Here is a 12,209-nt window from a genome sequence, read left to right as displayed (position 1 = left end):
TATATGCACACCTCTTAATATTATAATAAGTGTTTAGTACAGTACCTTAACATATCTATAATATAATGATATAAGTAATCTCTAGAAAATTTCCTGCCATATACAACTTAAAATACATGTTCCAATTTTTAATTTGTTCGTATTTATAATTAGTGTTTCTTCCAGCAGTTAAACAAATTCAAAGAGAATAACTACAGAATGAACTCAATATTTGTTAAATCTATAAAAAGTTCTATTCCAAATCAAATGGAGAAATATCCTTTATATAAAAGGAAGTTTAAATATTTTCAATGTTATCTTCTTAAAAATATTACTCATAACTTTATACACTGATATTAATGAAATAATTTATTAATTTATAAACATATTAATCGACATGTTAAGTGGCCTATGAAACTTATGTACACAAAAATTTTGTATCATGCTCAAATAACTACATAATTTTACAAAATATTATGTATCTCAAACCAAATCAATAATTTCAAACGACTGAATCTGTGATTTTATAAATTTAAAAAGTTCACTTGTCGATTTTTTCGAATAATATTATCTTTTATTTAGAGTTATAATATATCACTACAGTATTATCTTTGTAAGGAAATATTTTGTATTACCATAAAATATATCTGCCTAATATATAGTATTAATATTATTTTACATTTACTAATATATAAATAGGGTAAATTTTACCTAGTTACATTTGAAATTTTTGTATACTGTAAGTTTATTGTATTTGTCACAGACCAACGTCTGTTTAATATGAATATGATTATTTATTGCTATTTTTATCTAATGGATGGTATACAGACTTACATATGTCAAACAAAACAAAAGCTCAAATAATAAAAAAATAATACCTACATATAAAAGTTATTTTACCTCCAGTGCTCCTCTTCAAAATTTTTATACTATAGCAGATTTAGCAAATTCATATCAAACACAAATCATGATTTATAAAATCACTATAATTGAGGTATAACCCGAAATGGCATACATAAAAATAATATAACTTGCATTTTCTGTTGTATGCTATATAATATTTCTAAATTATATTTACATATATTATATTAAAATATCTAAATTAAGATTCATAAAATTCCCAAGGCTTTTCCCGACGATAATTATCTGTAGGTTTTGGATGTTTATATCTTGGTGGTTCTTGTAAAATGACTCCATGTTCTTCCATTTCTGTGAATAATAATTTCTTGTTCTGGCTAGCTTCTGCAAAACCTTTATAATAAAGCTCACAAATTCCAGATTCTAAGCAACGTTGTGCAATCACAGCTCCCAAATACTTATGTGCTACAGCATCATGACCACTGAAACATTATTAGTATTATTTCGGTATTTCATTTTATGGAAATATATTATGCATTATATATATATCCCATGTGGCATGGAACATGTTAACAAAATTTTAGTCATTATAAAATATACATAATTCATTATAAACATGAGAAAAGATATCATAAAACTATGTCAATAGCAGCCAGCTATAAACTTTGACTTAATAAAGAACTATATTGCTGACAACCACCTAAATAATACATTAATGTTCCAAAACAATAACTGCTTAATTTTTAATATGTACTAACTTGTATAATTGTTTTCTTATGCCCCATTCTTGTGTGGATGCTATAATAACTGGCCCATTCTCAAAATGATGTACTTCTGCTTGAATATAACGTTGAGTCTGGTTTATGACTAATCTATACAAATATTAATTGTACTCTTAAAAACGTACATGAATAAGATATTATTAAGATTGTAATAACAAAATTATGTTAAAATAGTCAGTTTACTTGTGCCAGTATGAAATACCAGGTTTGTCAAGAACGTAACCTATAGGCTTCCTAGCAATCCTTAGTCGTTCCAAATTTCTTCGATTACGATTTCTGATTTCTTTACAATTTTCTACTATTTCCGCATTACTATGCATTTGTCTTTTAAAAAGAAAGTTACTAATACGATTTCTTAAAGACATTATAAGGTTTGAATCGTTATTATGGGATCAAAAAGTAAACATGAAATATAACATGCGCATAGGTTAGGTATTATTTGGAGGTTGGAAACTGCTACCAATGAGTATGATCTTCTGTGAAACAAATTCATTACCATAATATGTAAAATCATCAATATATTTATTACTCCTTATTAAAGAAAAACAATTCAAGTTAAAAATATACCTTAAATTATATAAAAATATATCGTTAGTAACGATACATCGTTACTAATGAGCAATAAAATTTTGTTTACCATCTATAGAGGACAGCACGATATATAGCACTTTTTGACGACAGAATGTATACATCTAATATGTTGTTTTTCTAAGTTTTAAACATAACCTACTTAGATATGAAAAACAGAAAGTGGGGATAGATCTGTTATTCATAATCAAATAAACTTATGTAGCAACGAAAAAAATTACTTAAGAAAGTCATTTCTATCCTTATACAATTAAAAACCTATTCATAATGGGTACCGTAGAATATGGTTTTCCAATGATTGGTGGTTTAATGCCAGTAAGCAAAAAATAATACATAAATAATTTATTAATACACAATTATTTTATGTAGTAAATTTTTTATTATAAAGATATATCATTTTTCATTTCTTTCTTACTATCAGCAAATTCAAGCTCTCATAGCACCGCCTGTATCTGAAGATTCTAAAGCAGCAAAAAACAAAAAGGACAAGGAAGAAAAGAAACATCCATATTTCAAAAGACGAGGTCGTGGTCATAATCGTGATATTTGTGATGCTTGTAGAGATGGAGGAGAACTTATATGCTGTGATAAATGTCCTGCATCATATCATTTGCAGTGCCAGTAAGTTTAGACACTTAGCGAATGAAAATGGTGCTACAGTAATTATAATGTCAAGACATCAGCATTGCAGCTTATTAGTTATGGTTATTGCATATCAATTTTCTATCATTCTTTTTATTTTTATAACTTATTATATAGAGATAAAAACACTAAACAGTATATAAAATATTTGTAGTTATCCAGCTGTGGATCCAGCAGATATTCCTAATGGAGAATGGTTGTGCTATGCTTGTCGTTGTGCATCTAAAAGAAACCTTCTAGATAATAAAGGAAATGAAAAAAATAAAAAAAAATCTGCTTTAGAAGTACTGGCTTTAGCAGCATCTTTAGTTAATCCAAGAGAATTTGAGTTACCTAAAGAGTTGCAATTACCCATAATGTTTCCTGGTAGTAATAAAGTAGATTATGTTTCGGGTAGAAGAGGAAAACAACACAGTGGAACTAATAATGGTACATGTAATATATTTATGAACATTTATTACATAAACTAATTTCAGTGTCAGTAATATTTTTGTTATCTCAGTAGGGAAAAGTCACTGTTTAGATAACAATTTAATGGTGCCTCTACCAGCACGTTTATGTTTTGAGTGTGGTCGTAGTTGCAGAAAGGCACCTTTAATAGCATGTGATTATTGTCCATTATATTTTCATCAAGACTGTTTAGACCCTCCACTCACCGCTTTTCCTATTGGGAGGTGGATGTGTCCTAATCATCCAAACCATTTCATAGATCAAAATTTATTAACATCATGTAGAGTAACAGAACGTATTAAACTTTGGGACAAGTATGCTAATCAACGTATAGATCAACATGCAGTGAAATTAGATTTCTTACGTAAAGCACGAGCAACAAATCCACTTTTTCGCACAAAAGTTAAATTAGAAGGTCGAACGAGAATAAAGGTTCCTTGTTCTGTAAAATTTCATTATGAACATCCACCAGAATTAGATCCTGTAAGATTTTATCATGATACTGTCATAAGACCAGTAAACAAAAATACTAAAGTACAAGATACAGAGAACAGTGACAGTGGAGACTCTAAAGAAGAGAGTATAGAAGTAAAACAAACGGAAGATTTAATGGAAATAGAAAAAGAAGTAGAAGAAAATAATGAAATAAAACAAGAAAATAATCAAGAAGACACAAATAACGAGACTGAACATAATAAAAACGTAGGACAAGAAGATGTAAATGAAAATAAATGTAATGACGATAATAGTATCGAATATTATGCAGAACATTATGGTTATAATGTAAAAGAAGGTGTACAATTACTAGAAAGACCAGTATTAGAAGCATTAGCATTACAACGGTTAGAACAAATATTAGATCCAGATGGAGAAAATTATGATACAATTAACTGCCAGACGACGGCCAGAGCCGCGTTATTTTCTTTGAACAAGAAACCTAAACCACCAACTTTCATGGTTCATAAAACATTAACTATTGGAAGTGGTCCCAATTGTGATTTAGTTTTATCCAATTATGGTAATTGCAGTTTTACATCATCAAAGCATGCAATTATTTTCTTTGACGAGGTAATGATATATCCAATTGTATTTTTTATGTCCTTATAGAATTCCTATTAATAATTATTTTTAATCTTTTTTGGTGTGCAGAGTACGAAACGTTATGAATTATTAAACTATAGTGAATATGGAACAATGGTTGATAATGTACTATATTCTTGTAATTATTCTGGAGTGGTAGAGCAAGTAAAAGAAGAAACTGATGATAAAACGCAATTACTAAGTAAAGAACAGGAAACGACAGAAGCAGTGAAAGCTATTATAAAGGAAAAAGTTTTGTCTCAAGAACTAACAGAGAGGAAAAAAGTATTATGTAAATGTAATTTAACAAAATACGAGACAAAGAATAAAGATTGCTTAGAAGAGGGATGGGAAGGAAGTGCTATTGTTGCTCATGGATCAACATTAGCATTTGGATGTTTAATGTTTGTATTTAACACGATAAATCCGCATTTAGAACGGTGAAATTTTATAATGTAAATATTCAATCATTTCCTTGTACAGATATTTTCGTAAGCTATCAATAATTAAATTAATGAAACCAATTTTTTGTTCTATTATCTTAGTAATATAAATTGAATGCCAGATAAATTTGTAGAAAAAATACTTTATTTACTAAAATTATTTTCACGTATTCGTATCATAATTTACATCATTATCATCATCTTCAGTGGGTTCATCAAAGTCTCTAATTTTAACATCTTCATCTTCCCCATATTGAATTATATTATCAATTGTTAATTTAATATCTGCCATACTTTCTTCATCTTTTATATTTAATGGATAGAAACGAACTAAACTGTAATCTTCTATGAGTCTTCCTATAGCTTCACTAAGATTCCTATATTTTTCATTCCAAGAATCTTTTTCCATATCTGCCAATAAACTATGTGGATCAGGTTCTAAATATTTATCTAGTTGCTTTCTTGCACTTTTTGATAATAAATCCATTTTACTAAGAATGTTAACATGTGGTAATTCTAAATTAATCATTACACTAAGTGCAGCCATTGTGCCTGATAAAAACTTTGATCCGTCAACCATAAATTGACTATCTACTAAAAAAATTCCACAAATACGAAAATTAAGTTTCTGTAACATTGTTATTAACTGACGAATGACTGTCATATGTGTATACAATTCTATTTGCCCTGGACAATCAAAAATAATATAGTCATCATCAACATCCCCTAGTTTTTCTTCCAACCATGATGAGTTTTCTATTAAATATCTGGAAACAAAATTTTGAAATAATGTATGGTTAAAGATTATTTTTGAATAATTTATTATAACTAACTTACTCCATACAAAACACAAGACCACCATTAGGTCCAAACCGTAATTCATCATCTTCCATGGCATCATCCAACTGAATTAATTCTCTTATATCAACTAAAGGTTCATAATCAAAATATTCTGCTGCTGGATCTAAATTCACGACCTCTATTACTTTTCTTTCATCAGCTGCCTGCTGTTGCATAGCAGAACAGTATGTAGACTGCAAAAAAAATTGTATATTAATTTGATTTTATTATATGACCAAAATTAAATGTATAAATATACAAATAAACAATACCTTTCCGCTACCAGCAGGTCCCATTACAAGTTGAGCATATCTCATTTTGTTTTCTCTTTATTGTTCAACTTGTGTATTAAAAATTGAATAAAATTAACTCTTTATGTATAAATTCCACAAAACTAGATTTTCCAAGATCTACAGAATAAACCTTGTGAGGTTTTGATAGAGAAAGGTGTATACAATAGGTTAGTTTTTAGGTTAACATTTTTACACTTTAGTATAAATGTAAAGATTAAAATGATGCAAATTATTATAAAAAAGATAGAATATTTTTATAATTTTTTGTACCAGAAGTTAATCACATTAAAGGTGGTACTAATTTAAAATGTTTTGTTACGATTTGACTTGTTGTTTTCATCTGTCAAGTGCAGATCCGGCATTTCTGCGCAAAATACTCGAAGCGAACACGTGCCTACATAAAAACATCAGATTTTTATTTCGATAGTTCTGTAGTTTACCGATAAATAGCGCTAGTAGTACTGTTTTGAACCCACGTGCACGAAAATACAAATTTTCGTAAAACGTATAAATTGCGTAAAATGACTTCATCTTCAGAAAAAGTGTTTATACATTATATATACCTATACATATATTAAGGACTTCACAGAATATTATAAAAATGCAATAATTTTTACAAACAATTTATTATCTATAATTTACAATAATTATTATTTAAAAATAGAATTCAGGAACTGATTTTCAAAAGAATATCATTAAAGATGAGTGATGAATATATTTAACTTCAGTTCACAGAAAACAAAATTAATTTTTGGAGTATTTATTTAAATAAAAATAGAAAAATAAATTTAATACTTTAATACATATATAATGAACTTATGTATATCTGTTTAACATGATATAAAATTATAAATTAACATACTTAAGTTTACTCGAGTAAATTTATAGATGCCAGAAATTCACCAGAGATGCAGTATAATTGGTGTGGTATTAAAAAGCGAAATTTAATGATCAAAAAACATTATCAAAAAGAAATATCCGTAACTTATAACAGTAGTTTACATAACATATATTACTTAAGTAGTTTTAAAGTGATCATCTGTACTTGTAGTATATATATGACCTTCAGAAACTAGAAAATCTAATATAGTATCTACTCTCGAAAGAATTGTTTTTGGTGCTTTTGCTTTGATTTCAGACCTCTCAATTCCAGACTCAGTATCATTTTGAGCATGTATGATTTTATAAATCAAACTTTGCTCTGATGTCATTCCATAATCAGCAGAATCTTCAACTGGTTTTGAACTTGACATTGTCATATTACCATTTGCATGACTTAATTCATTATTTTGTTTGGCCATTGCTTCAGCTTTTAATGCCACATAAGTAACTTCAAGTATGTGGTTTGTTAATTCGTTCAAGCTCTGTAATGGCCACATTCGTAAAATAAGAACATGTCGTTTATCATTTTGTTCCCTGAGTAAACCAACCAAACGAATGTATGTATTAACTGACATAGTACGATCTGTTGTTTTCCTATCTGCTTCTAACCACTTAAGTGCAACAATAGTACCTGAATACAAAAACAAAAAAGGAAAAGAAATGAAAAACAAAAAATAAAGTACAGAGGCAATGGTTCAGAATTAAAACAAACCTGTTTCATCCTCAATGTTGTATGATATTTTCGTTGCAGTTTCTTCGACATTACGTACAATTGCAACTAACGAAAACATACGTACAGGAATACCCCAAATTGTTACATCTTCGGTAGAGCCGGTAGAAAGCAAATGTCGTATCATAACAGGTACAGTAGTTTGTGCTCTTCGTGTTTTTGTAGCATCTTGATCTTCCCTAGTGCTGTTATTTGCAAATCCACCCTCGAAAGTTGCACTACTATCTAAATTTGATGACCACATCTTTGTATATTTGATTCAATTACAGTTTCTGAAACTTTGAATACTTTTGTTACACTGTTACAGTGTTAACCAAAGTCAGAATTTCCGCGCGAATGTACACTCATATATCACATATAAAACCTAGACTTGCGGCAAAACAAAATTTACTCTTCTACAAGTTTATGTGAGAGAGAATCGGACACGACACAAATATCTTTTTATTTTCGATATAAATTGTTAAAAAACAATATTACAGCTATTTTTATTTTAACTTTTAAATATACAAGTTTTAAAGTTGTATAAGTAAATATATATTAATCTATAGATGTTACAAACAATTAATTAATAAAAATATTTATGATAAAAATTTAAAGATAAAAACATGGAATAAAAGACAAGTCTGGTTTATTAATATTGCACATGATTTTGCAATTTATAATTATATGCAAAATGTACAAGTTTTTTTCTCAATAATATAGTTTTGATCTACAGTTTCAATTTTACATTGCAAATCATTTGCAAAAATGATTTGAAACGTATCTCAATCCTATTCAATACTTATATTTATTGTGAAACTAATTATTATTTTATGCAAAAGAACATGAGCTAAAAAATCAATGTAAATGTGCCTTGCGATATGACCATGTAGCAGATGAAGGAAAAGTTTGGTTTGTTGATTTAAAACTATCATAAAAAGTATCATGGCGTCAAAGACCCATGTGGACCATACCGTTAACGAACGTCGTTTACGTCCAATATACAGTAAATACGCTATTAGTATTTCCATAAATGATGTAGCTTTAATTTTTTGATTTTTATAAAAATTAGTTTTTTATTATTTTACCGGCAATAAGGTTATGTAACATTATTATACTATGCATTTCAGATTGGTTGGATAATGGAAATAATAAAAAAGCTCTTCAAGAAGCAGATAAAGTGCTTAAAAAGCAACCAACTAATCAGTGTGCCAGGGTGCTCAAAGCTTTGGCCTTATTACGACTTGGCAAAGAAAATGAATGTCAAACTATTATGGATAAAGTACGCTCAGAAATTCCTTGCGAAGACTCTACACTGCAAGTTATGAGTATTTGTTACAGAGAAAGACGTCAGCGTAAGTTGAAATTACATTCTTCAATTTTGTGCTTTAAGATTATTATAAAAGTGATTGCAAATTATAATTTTAAATTTGTTTGCTTGTAGCTGATAAAATTAGTGAAGTATACGAAGCTGCAGCAAAAGCAGATCCTAACAATGAAGAGTTATTAACACATCTTTTTATGTCTTATGTTCGTCTTGGAGACTATAAGAAACAACAACAAACGGCACTTGCCTTATATAAATTGAAACCAAAAAATCCTTATTATTTTTGGGCTGTGATGAGTATAGTTATGCAAGCTATACATGCAGATGAAAACTTAGCTAAAGGAATTACTTTACCTTTAGCAGAAAGAATGGTTTGTATATTATTATGGAATTAATATATCAAATAGAATGCTGTATTTAAAATTATAATTAATATCAAATTAATGAAAATTAGGTACTAAAATTAGTTAAAGAAGGAAAAATGGAAGCAGAACAAGAAGTACAACTTTATTTAATGATATTAGAACTTCAAGATAAAAGTGAAGAAATGTTAAATGTTTTATCTGGACCCTTAGCTTCACATCTTTCATCTGTGTCCCAACGTAAGGCAGCACTTTTATTAAAATTAGAACGTTTTCCTGAAGCTGCTAGTGCATATAAAGAACTTATTAGTGAAAAGTGAGTATAGTGTATGCAGTTTTACTTGTAATACTATTTTAACATTGATGATTTATGTGTTGCGAATAGTACAGACAATTGGGCATATTATAAAGACTATCTCTTTGCTGCACTTAAATTTCAAAAACCAGAAGAATGTTTAAATTTTCTTAACAAAATTATAACTATGTCGGAGAAAACAGTAAGAGCTCCTTACCTTGCAAAATTCGAATTATTAAAACGTACTAAAAACGGAGAAGTTATTGAAAATTGTATTGAACCAGTAGATTTAATGCATCAATATTTCTCGAAATTTGGGGAAAAAGACTGTATAGTTGGAGATTTGCGACTTTATTTAGATCTGTTAACTCCTACTGGAAAACAACAGTTACTTCAAAAAGTAAGTAATATAATGGCAAATGTAACAGAAGTTATATAAATATTCATAAATTATCGTAGTGTAAAAATAGATGTATTACTTTTATAGATAGAGGAAGATGTAGGTGTTAAGGCAGAAGGTTTTCCAAGCACTGTACAACAAATGCAGAAACACATTCACTTAGAACAATTGCGACGCATTTGTGGTTTCCATCATTCTCCAAATGCTGATATAAACAAGCAAAAACAATTGATAGAACGATTATGTAAATTATACGAAAAGGGCAATGAATTGTGTCCAATTCAAGAAAGATTACCAACAGATTTTTGCCCTGCAGATTCTTACATTCTTTTAGCTTCACATTTATTACATGAATTATTTTATAATACAAATGACGCAGTTTATCTTTACAGGTAATATTATTTACTATACAGACTTTACTTACATTATAAGTAAAATGAAAAAATGATACAAAAATAATGTACTTTTGCAGGGCAATGGCATTATTAGAACGTGGTTTATTATCGAGCCCTGCAAATTTCCATATAAAAATTTTACTAGTACGAATATATTTAGAAGCTGGATTAGTTGGGGCAGCCGATCATATTTTCACGTTATTGGACGTTAAACATATTCAATTAGATTCATTGGGTTATTTACATACACCATTACTTGCTCCACTTGGCCACCTTTCGTTAGCTTCCATAACTTTAGATCATGCTACTAAATTTTTCATTGCAAATTACAAAGATGTATGTATTCATATAATACAAAACTGCTCTAGATAGTAAGACATAATTTTTTTTAATTTTTATTGTTGTGTAACCAGAGCGCGGATCATTTAACGTTCGCCTATAAATATGGAAGTTTTGTAAAGATTCAAGAATTTGTGGAGTTAAAAGAACGATTGGAAAATTGTTTTCAATTTGTCATGACTACTTTAGATAAAATGCTTTTGGAATTAAGTTGGTGTAATAGCCCTACAACTTTGATTTCTACGTTAAGTAATATGGATATTCAACTTAAGGAGGATTCGATTCGTTTGAATTCGCTGCGGGACAACCGTGATTTAGAGGTAATTTATTATGAACTGCAAAATTAATAAAATAATTAATATGTTATATTTACATAGGTTGTTCGTGGGTGGGAACCACTCACAGAAAATGGCGAAGATCTCAGAATGCAAGAAGAAACACGAATTTGTATGTTAAGATTATTTATGGCGAGAAATTTAATATTGAAAATTATAGCAGCGTGTGTGGCACCCGATAGTTCCTCTCTTCTTACCCGTTTTTCCGACGAACTAAAGCAGTTGGATAGCGAAGAAATTCCTTCGATTCTTCAAGAGTTTGAACCAGAAGGAAAGCAAAATAGGCCATGTAAAATACTAGTTCCTATGGATGCAGTCGAAAGGTTACGTGAAGCCCATTATTCTGAACAGTTGAAAACAATTGCTCGACTTGTTGAATGTTTTGCTAATTCGCGTTACCCCGATTTTGAGTGCATTCAAATGTTACGTGCATCTCCATGCCTTCAGACAATAGATATCCCGGAGAAGGGAATTCCAGTGTCTTTCAAGCATTTTTTACTGAGAGCATCCACGTGTAGTGAATCTCTTGCAATTATTAGTGCCATATGTACTTTATGGGCGATGCAATTACAACCTCAGACTTCAGAGAAGAAAAATAAAAAGAAGTGTAACAAGCAAATAGCACATATTCCATTAAATGATAATGATCATGTAAGATAATTGAATAATTTCATATTAATATAATACTTTTTATTTTGTCATTTAAGCAATATATTGTTTTCTTACAGAATTGGAAGGAAATTGCAATATTACTTTCAGAGAAAGTAGATAATTTAGATTCAGTACTAACAGAATTTGAAAAGTATCAACTTAACACTGGACTAGATAATGAAGATGATGTTTGTGCTGCGATACTCAAACATGGTCAAGCCAGTTTAGGACAAAGTTGCAGATCGTTAAAGTCTCGAGCTCAAATCACGTTAAAGCTATTAAGCAGTTTAAAAAGCTGAAACTGTACAAACATTCTTGTACAAAGTATATCCATCCAACCATTTACTGATTTTCAAAGCTAACTCATTTATTGTGTACATAACTCTTAGTCCTAATCAATTATAAATATCGACTGAATTGTTTATTGCAAATTGAAATGATTTAAATTGTTTTAATTTCATATTAAATTCATGACTATTTAGTAATTTAATAGTTCTTCAATTAAACTATTTTTCCTTGAATATTTTTACCCTGAAATAGAACACACTGCCACCTTATG

The 12,209-nt window shown here is 29.1% G+C and overlaps 5 protein-coding genes across 6 annotated transcripts; 2 read left to right on the top strand and 3 right to left on the bottom strand.

Moving 5' to 3' along the window:
* Positions 1–947: 947 nt before the first annotated feature.
* mRpL18 (mitochondrial ribosomal protein L18) lies at positions 948–2,316 on the bottom strand. The gene is made up of 4 exons (XM_003699360.3): positions 2,187–2,316; positions 1,803–2,095; positions 1,596–1,709; positions 948–1,319 (listed from the first exon to the last, which is right to left on the bottom strand). The coding sequence occupies exons 2-4, from the start codon at positions 1,982–1,984 to the stop codon at positions 1,082–1,084; spliced, it is 534 nt and encodes a 177-aa protein (XP_003699408.1). The 5' UTR covers positions 1,985–2,095; positions 2,187–2,316; the 3' UTR covers positions 948–1,081.
* Positions 2,317–2,324: 8 nt separating this feature from the next.
* On the top strand, positions 2,325–4,903 carry LOC100880135 (uncharacterized). 2 transcript variants are annotated; one of them, XM_012280758.2, is made up of 5 exons: positions 2,325–2,522; positions 2,629–2,828; positions 3,004–3,278; positions 3,355–4,367; positions 4,449–4,903. In XM_012280758.2, the coding sequence occupies exons 1-5, from the start codon at positions 2,475–2,477 to the stop codon at positions 4,821–4,823; spliced, it is 1,911 nt and encodes a 636-aa protein (XP_012136148.1). In that variant the 5' UTR covers positions 2,325–2,474; the 3' UTR covers positions 4,824–4,903. The 2 variants fall into 2 exon arrangements, with proteins under 2 accessions (XP_012136148.1, XP_003699388.1); XM_003699340.3 differs by having other exon boundaries at positions 3,352–4,367.
* A 46-nt stretch (positions 4,904–4,949) lies between these two features.
* LOC100880365 (GPN-loop GTPase 3) lies at positions 4,950–6,076 on the bottom strand. The gene is made up of 3 exons (XM_003699342.3): positions 5,935–6,076; positions 5,660–5,856; positions 4,950–5,589 (listed from the first exon to the last, which is right to left on the bottom strand). Exons 1-3 carry the CDS (start codon positions 5,977–5,979, stop codon positions 4,986–4,988), a joined length of 846 nt encoding a protein of 281 aa, XP_003699390.1. The 5' UTR covers positions 5,980–6,076; the 3' UTR covers positions 4,950–4,985.
* Positions 6,077–6,699: 623 nt separating this feature from the next.
* On the bottom strand, positions 6,700–8,041 carry LOC100880024 (replication protein A 32 kDa subunit). The gene is made up of 2 exons (XM_003699339.3): positions 7,550–8,041; positions 6,700–7,468 (listed from the first exon to the last, which is right to left on the bottom strand). The coding sequence occupies exons 1-2, from the start codon at positions 7,809–7,811 to the stop codon at positions 6,972–6,974; spliced, it is 759 nt and encodes a 252-aa protein (XP_003699387.1). The 5' UTR covers positions 7,812–8,041; the 3' UTR covers positions 6,700–6,971.
* Positions 8,042–8,310: 269 nt separating this feature from the next.
* On the top strand, positions 8,311–12,135 carry psidin (phagocyte signaling impaired). Its single transcript, XM_012280691.2, has 10 exons — positions 8,311–8,552; positions 8,677–8,901; positions 8,991–9,244; positions 9,328–9,551; positions 9,621–9,930; positions 10,018–10,322; positions 10,403–10,661; positions 10,739–10,984; positions 11,042–11,650; positions 11,728–12,135. Exons 1-10 carry the CDS (start codon positions 8,492–8,494, stop codon positions 11,947–11,949), a joined length of 2,715 nt encoding a protein of 904 aa, XP_012136081.2. The 5' UTR covers positions 8,311–8,491; the 3' UTR covers positions 11,950–12,135.
* The last annotated feature ends 74 nt before the right edge of the window (positions 12,136–12,209 follow it).

This window comes from Megachile rotundata, chromosome 16 (genome assembly GCF_050947335.1).
Source record: "Megachile rotundata isolate GNS110a chromosome 16, iyMegRotu1, whole genome shotgun sequence".
NCBI lineage: Eukaryota > Metazoa > Arthropoda > Insecta > Hymenoptera > Megachilidae > Megachile > Megachile rotundata.
The sequence above is the reverse complement of the archived record's forward strand: the minus strand, read 5'-3'. Positions and strand labels throughout refer to the sequence as shown.

Coding starts and splice junctions, on each gene's coding strand:
- LOC100880365 (XM_003699342.3), bottom strand. CDS start 5,979: ATGAGATATGCTCAACTTGTAATGGGACCTGCTGGTAGCGGAAAG. Junction 5,857..5,934: donor GACCTGCTGGTAGCGGAAAG/GTATTGTTTATT, acceptor TTTTTTTTGCAG/TCTACATACTGTTCTGCTAT. Junction 5,590..5,659: donor GGTCTTGTGTTTTGTATGGA/GTAAGTTAGTTA, acceptor TTTTGTTTCCAG/ATATTTAATAGAAAACTCAT.
- LOC100880024 (XM_003699339.3), bottom strand. CDS start 7,811: ATGTGGTCATCAAATTTAGATAGTAGTGCAACTTTCGAGGGTGGATTT. Junction 7,469..7,549: donor CAACATTGAGGATGAAACAG/GTTTGTTTTAAT, acceptor TTTTGTATTCAG/GTACTATTGTTGCACTTAAG.
- LOC100880135 (XM_003699340.3), top strand. CDS start 2,475: ATGGGTACCGTAGAATATGGTTTTCCAATGATTGGTGGTTTAATGCCA. Junction 2,829..3,003: donor TCATATCATTTGCAGTGCCA/GTAAGTTTAGAC, acceptor AAATATTTGTAG/TTATCCAGCTGTGGATCCAG. Junction 4,368..4,448: donor CAATTATTTTCTTTGACGAG/GTAATGATATAT, acceptor TTTGGTGTGCAG/AGTACGAAACGTTATGAATT.
- mRpL18 (XM_003699360.3), bottom strand. CDS start 1,984: ATGTCTTTAAGAAATCGTATTAGTAACTTTCTTTTTAAAAGACAAATG. Junction 1,710..1,802: donor GGTATTTCATACTGGCACAA/GTAAACTGACTA, acceptor ATATTTGTATAG/ATTAGTCATAAACCAGACTC. Junction 1,320..1,595: donor ATAAGAAAACAATTATACAA/GTTAGTACATAT, acceptor ATAATGTTTCAG/TGGTCATGATGCTGTAGCAC.
- psidin (XM_012280691.2), top strand. CDS start 8,492: ATGGCGTCAAAGACCCATGTGGACCATACCGTTAACGAACGTCGTTTA. Junction 9,245..9,327: donor TACCTTTAGCAGAAAGAATG/GTTTGTATATTA, acceptor AATGAAAATTAG/GTACTAAAATTAGTTAAAGA. Junction 9,931..10,017: donor AACAACAGTTACTTCAAAAA/GTAAGTAATATA, acceptor TTACTTTTATAG/ATAGAGGAAGATGTAGGTGT.